This window comes from Austrofundulus limnaeus, unplaced genomic scaffold, assembly GCF_001266775.1.
Source record: "Austrofundulus limnaeus strain Quisiro unplaced genomic scaffold, Austrofundulus_limnaeus-1.0 Scaffold119, whole genome shotgun sequence".
Classification (NCBI taxonomy): Eukaryota; Metazoa; Chordata; class Actinopteri; order Cyprinodontiformes; family Rivulidae; genus Austrofundulus; species Austrofundulus limnaeus.
The window spans coordinates 87,422-93,787 of NW_013952521.1; the positions used below are offsets into that span (position 1 = coordinate 87,422).

At 38.2% G+C, this 6,366-nt stretch overlaps 1 protein-coding gene across 2 annotated transcripts in view; it reads right to left on the bottom strand.

Moving 5' to 3' along the window:
• Window positions 1-244: 244 nt before the first annotated feature.
• psmd11b (proteasome 26S subunit, non-ATPase 11b) overlaps window positions 245-6,366 on the bottom strand; it is a 9,070-nt gene continuing 2,948 nt past the window's right edge. Inside the window, exons 4-13 of one of the 2 annotated variants that reach the window (XM_014014729.1) lie at window positions 5,950-6,007; window positions 5,679-5,873; window positions 5,360-5,504; window positions 5,207-5,267; window positions 5,000-5,062; window positions 1,913-2,038; window positions 1,669-1,704; window positions 1,541-1,592; window positions 1,314-1,456; window positions 245-1,215 (exon numbers count right to left, since the gene is read on the bottom strand). In XM_014014729.1, coding sequence (XP_013870183.1) covers window positions 1,314-1,456; window positions 1,541-1,592; window positions 1,669-1,704; window positions 1,913-2,038; window positions 5,000-5,062; window positions 5,207-5,267; window positions 5,360-5,504; window positions 5,679-5,873; window positions 5,950-6,007 — 879 coding nt within the window. In that variant the 3' untranslated portion in view covers window positions 245-1,215. Of the gene's footprint in view, window positions 1,221-1,313; window positions 1,457-1,540; window positions 1,593-1,668; window positions 1,705-1,912; window positions 2,039-4,999; window positions 5,063-5,206; window positions 5,268-5,359; window positions 5,505-5,678; window positions 5,874-5,949; window positions 6,008-6,366 lie in introns of both variants that reach the window. The other variant, XM_014014728.1, reaches the window with a different exon arrangement.

The window sequence follows — 6,366 nt, forward strand, 5'->3', positions numbered from 1 at the left end:
AAGTAATTGTGTCTTTGAAGTATTAAAATAACAATTTTTCTAAAACAAAACGATAAAAACGTGTCAGTTTTAGCTTTTGTTTTATGAGATCAGTGCAGTTTATACAGGTTCATCCTAAGAAACTTGTTTTATTTTATACAGTTATACAATTTATGTGAAAACAAAAACTCAAGACAATCTGAGTTCAAATGAGTAATGCCCTTTGATGTGAAATTTGTAAAAGAATTACAGCAAAAGACAAAAATAATCTCCTTTTTGTTATTCCAATTAGAATCAACACTTTTTAAACACTCAGGTTATCTCATCAGAGATGACACAAAATCTTTAAAATACAAAATATTTATTTTTGAAAATGTACTTTTCATTTAAAGAGAAAAATAAATCAAAACCAAATCAAACTCATACAAATTGTTTGGTTACTAGCATACCACGCTAGTGCTAGGAACTACCAATGAAGAAGTGTTCACTCGGGAAAACTCAGACGCTCAGAGGCAACGAAAAACGCCTCCACCTCCCGCGGTTTCACATCGCACCCAAACACCGAGGCAAACTCAAGCGCCAAAAACGTGGCACTAGTGGTGAAATGGCATACAGTCTATAAATTTACAAAAAGCAGGGGGGGGGGGGGGCTGTGGCAATCTTCTTATTTTTCCCTAAAAACAAAAAGCACTAAAACCAGAAACAAATCGTTTTAACACGTGTCTGAAATACAGAGGGGGAGTCAACGGTTGGCATCATGACGGAGGGGTTAGTGACCAAAATTAAACATCACAAAAAAGTATCCAAGCCTTCCAAAATCGGAACAGTTTGCTTCTGAACGATGTGAAGGGGGAAGCCTCGCTACTGCTGGGGGCAGAGCGCGAGGCCACAGAGGTTGACGTTGCACATTTGAGGTTGCAGTGGAGTCCGCAGACGGAGCAGATAGAAACTCATACGTGTCCCTAAACCTAATATTCTTACTGTCAGTGTGGTTGTAATATATTCCCTGATGGCCTGATTTGGCCGCTGAGTGTTTTTACAGAATCCTGAAGAGATATAAAAACAAAGATAAAAAGGAAATAAACAGTAGAAGTAATGAGACAGTCCATTTAGGGAGGGAAGTGGGATGGGAGAGTTCAGCTTGTTGCTCTCCCCCGCATCGCTCCTCCCCGACTTTAAAAATGATACACATGCTGGTCAAAACACACGTTTTCTCCATCTCACAGCTGCGGAGTTCTGCTCTGAGGATTTAAAAAAAAGGAAGAAAAAGAGGGAAAACATTTACAAAAGGGGAATAAACTGTATTTTATTTCTCGCTCTTGAAATCTGCTCACCTATGTCAGCTTCTTGGCTTTGTTGTAAAGCGAGTCCACCACTTTGCTCATGTTCTGAATCGTTTCCAAAGCTGCTTCGTACGTTTTGTCCGCCGGGGGCTCTTCGAATATGATTAAAACGCCTTCTCCCTGGTCGAGGATTCCTGCAGAGCAGTCATAAAACCAGATGAAAACACGAACCTGCCTCTGACGCGGCGCAGACGTCGACTAGGAATYAAACCGGTTACCGTGAAACTTTTTGTCCAGAATCATCTGTGATAATTTCCTCTCCACTTCGTTCTAAAAACAGAACCAAACGAGTCATTTTCACAGGGAATTTTAAACTGAAAAGGTTAACTAAATTTGTTAAACTTACCTTGGATAGTTTGATTAGATCTGATATGTGTTTTATCTGAAATCAGAAGAGTCAAACAGTTACAGGTCTGAATGTGACATCATTACACCGATCCAGGATCTCTTCAAACTTTACATGAACGAAGGTAAAAAATACTCTCAACTGAACATTTTACTGGAATAAAGCTGTAAATTATAAAATAAAGAGTTGAATCTCCACCTACAAGGTGATGCATCCTGTAAGGATACACCTGGCAGAGTCTTACCTGCACTCTGGAAAAGGGTTCGATGACCCTGATGAGGTTCTGCTCCAGCAGGTTGTCGTACAGTTTGGCCAGGTGAGTGTTAATGATCGGATCGTTCCTCAGTTCTGCTTTGTACTCTGTGAGGGCCTGAAGGACAGAGAGGGTAAATAAATAAATATTTTCATAGTGAGGGAACTCGTGGCGAAGCTAACTTTAGAAGTTGTTTCTGACKCGTGTCTCTGTCCACCTCTCTGGCTCAATTTTTGAAGTTTAAAGATCTTTGGGCATTTTCAGCTGGAGAGCCGCTCCCTGTCCTGACTGGACCCGAGCGACATCATCGGCACGTTGTCCACTCCAGTTTACACCTGTCTGGTACCAGGTGTAGGGCTGCTATGATTAATCGACAACTAATCGATTATTAAAATAATCGATGACTAATTTAATAGTCGATTAATCGTTTTCTTTTTTTTTTTTGTTCTTTACTTTGTTTTTCTCTCCAAACTGCTTTGACACCTTCCYCTGCCACATCTGCCTTTCTGTCCTTGACACACATGCACAGTAGTGGTAACTGGGGTAGGCCGTGYACGTCACGAGTAGGGCTGCACCGATTAGTTGAAATAATCGATGACGTCGATTATGTAAAWTTGTCAACGCAGATMTTTTATTATCGATTCGCTGTATTACATAACCACACAATGTTCAAGCAATTCCATTTCGGTACCTAAATGCATCATTGCGACCGTATTGGCATAAGAGTGGTGAGTTTTCCATGCTTGTCCTGAACGCAGCATCACAACAGCGTAATGACGTCAGCAGCRGCTGCTTCAGTTCAGTCTGAAGCTTGAAAAAAGCCTCGCAGCTCCTGGAGTAAAATTTACCCAACAGACCGCCTCTGAATTATCTGCTGGATTAATTATCTTGTGAACACGACGTTCACTTGCTCAAAGTAAATAAAGTACCGCCACTTTCTTTATTTCATCCTCCATTAAACAGAGACCGGTGTTAGGTCGAGCCACGTTCCCCCATCAGACGGTTCCCCCATCAGACGGTTCCCCCAGCGTCTGAAACAACAGAGGAGCTTCCCGACACACGTCTGACCTAAAGAGCACAAGCAGCCAACAAGTGTTGGACGTGTTGTGGATGTTCAAAACGTAGCTTAAATACTTTTTATTTATTTTAACTGCATCCTCTTTTTTGATTTAAACTTATTTGCCTTCCATGGACCTCCATCACACATTTTTCTAGTGGTGAAATGACATCAACAGAAACATGTGGAGCTGGATTTTAATTTGTGTAATAAGACAAAACAGTCTTGTTGTTTTCAACAGTTTTCACCTTAAAGAAATAAGTTACACAACTGATGTTACAATACAAAGAGATGGATGTTGTCTTGATATTTGTTAATTTTTATATATTGAGAAATATGTTAAATAAAAATAATAAATAAATGTTTATTACAGTTTTTCCAGAGTGACTTGAATTTCGCATGATTTAGTTCCTTTGTTAGATTGTTAACATCTTACACTATATTTCTTTTACTTGAATTTTATATGCTTTGGTTGAGATTTTATGTTGATGTTAAATCTTTTAAGCTTTTTTTGTTAAAGAATTGACTCTAGAGTGCATATTTTGTMTCCATGAAAAAACTATTACAGAAAATATTACAATATTAAAGAACTGTTCTTGTTAATTTGATGAAAACATTTTAAATTTCCAGTGCACTCACATCAGAATAACTTATAGATTTATTGTTAGAATAATTGATTAATCGAAAAAATAATCGTTAGATTAATCGATTAGAAAATAATCGTTTAGTACAGCACTAACCAGGTGCTGACAATTTTTTTTATTTTTTCAGTGTTGTATAAAGTAACACAACGTAATACTTGAGTAAAAGTACAAGTACCATAAAATTACTTTGGTAAAAGTTAAAGTCCCCGTTAATAAGAATATTACTTTAGTAAAAGTCTTAAAGTATCTGATATTTTTTTACTTAAGTATCAAATGTAAATTTCTGATTTAAAACGTACTTAAGTATTAAAAGCAAAAGTACTGAGTAAAAATGAGAGGTTCGATTTTCCAAAATGATATTTATTTGGACGTGGCCTCCCCAAAAAACATTTTTCTAAATGACTATTAAAATATTAATATAAAAAAATTAGGATGCACTAATGTAGCTGTTTCAGGTATGTACTGTATATATTTATATGTATATACCATGTACATCTTCAGGCTACATAAGTCTGATATGTCCTGGAGTGAGACATGATTTGTGTCGTGCAGCTGTGATGGATTGTGTACAAACTAATACGGTGTCAAAATGGTATATCTATATTTATATGTCTCATTCAATCACAATTAGATTCATTCTATCCAGGAGGCACAGTTTTGTGTTTTTGTGTGTGTGTGTATATTATATATATATATATATATATATATATTTCTTTTAATAACGAGATGAATGAAAACAAGCAAAAATGAACTAAAAGTAACGACTTTCTACTTCTTGTCCTTTTTAAAAATGTAAGAAGTAGAAGTAAAAAGTAGGCTGAAAAATAATTACTCAATCAAAGTACAGATACCCAAAATGTATACTTAAAAACGGTAACAAAGTATTTGTACTTAGTTACTTTATAACTCTGAATTTTATTTAATATGATGTTTTAAACCAATCATGATTTAGATTTTATATTGGTGACTGAAACCTGGAAAAGAGTCAAGAGTCCAGCTGTTTTCCTGACTTGTTTGCAAACCTTTGCTATTTTTATCTAGTCTTTTTACTGCTTTTAGCTACAATTTAGTTACTATAAATTAGCGTCTTCCTATTTTAAGAATTCATCTTTCATACTTTGGAATAGCGTCTTGCTACTTTTTGCTATTATTCTCTTTCTTCTCGATTTAAAACTCAGTTTTAGGTTCTTCAGCAGTCACCGAGCTCCCGGCGTTTACGCTGCACGTTTGTATCGTTTTATTTTTCGTTTGTTTATTGCTGAATTTCACAACACACCAGAAAAACCCTAAACATCGATCCCTGAAGACCAGAATGAAAGGTGCTCTGATAAATGGAGTACTAAYGTCAGAACTGATCAGGTCTAAGCTGATTCTTACCTTTTCAAAGTCTGCTAACGATCTGTTCTTGCTGGCCTGGGCAACACATTTCAGAGCATCTGTCTAAAATTCACAAAGACAAAACATTTCATGTATTTTTTGTTTGTTTGAATCCAGCTTAAGGGGAAAACAAATATTTGTTTAAAGTGTTTTAACGTACAATCAAATAAAGCCTTTTGTTTCAGCTCGAAGACGTCTGGAACTTACCTGTCGGCCGGCGTATCGCAGCGCCAGTTTACCGCTGATCAGAGCCTGTACCTCCTCTGGACTGAAAGAAACAAACACAAATACAGGTTCATGATTTAGAGTCACCATATGGACTTCAGGTTCTGCACAAATTATACTAAAGTTTTTACTTACGAACTGAGCACGATTTTGCACAGGAGCATGTATTTGAGTGCCGTGATGGCTCTGGGACTGTCGATGGAGTCGTAACCTTCAAAAGCCTCGAAGAAGTAGGAGTAGGCCGTCTTCCAGTCCTTCTCCTCCGCTGCGTGGATGATCCCTGTCGCAGAAACGACACGTTAGCGCTTACAGCCAAAGCCAGCCGCYGTAACCACCGTAACATGTGACTCATCAACAAAACCCTACAAGSCTGATGACGCACCCTGAAGCTGCTCTAAGTTCTTCAAACACGTAAACAACGTGAGACTTCACGTCACAACCAAGCATGTCTGACCTGACTGCATGTCCAGAGCTGCCTGGAGCTTTGGTGGGCAGTAGATGGCGTTGGCGGTGGTCCGGGCCGAGGTGAGGGCGGCGCGGGCCTTGGGCAGGTTACTGAGAGCGTGGTACGTCTTACTTTCCAGCAGCTGCACCTCCACGAGGAGAGCTTTGTCGTCCATCTTTTTCAGCTCCTGGAGCAGCTGAGAGCCTGAGGAAAGGAGCAAGTTAAAGACGTGCACGAGAAGCAAGGAAGAAAATTTGAAGGTTTTTCTCTGAGCACGTACCGAGAGCCAAGGCCTCCTGATACCTTTCGGTATCAAAATACAGCGAGATCAGTCGAGCCTGAAATCACAAAAACACCTCAGACAAGCAGAAGATTCTAAAAATTCATTTACAGCAGACAAATGTAACTGTTGGAGTAGACAATCTACAGCAGGGGGGTCAAACTCATTTTCACCGAGGGCCACATGAGCATTATGGTGGCCCTCGAAGGGCCACTTGTAATAGACTTTGACTAAACAGAGTTTTAACACGTCCTCTTTTTTTTTTATTGAGATTTTTCCATACAAGTGTACATAGCAACTTTGATCCATCCATTTCCTTGTTACCAAAAGAAAATAAAGTAAAACAAATAAACAAAAGAGATAATAAAAAGAAAAATACATACAGAACAAACAAAATTATCATCCAAAATGTTTTTT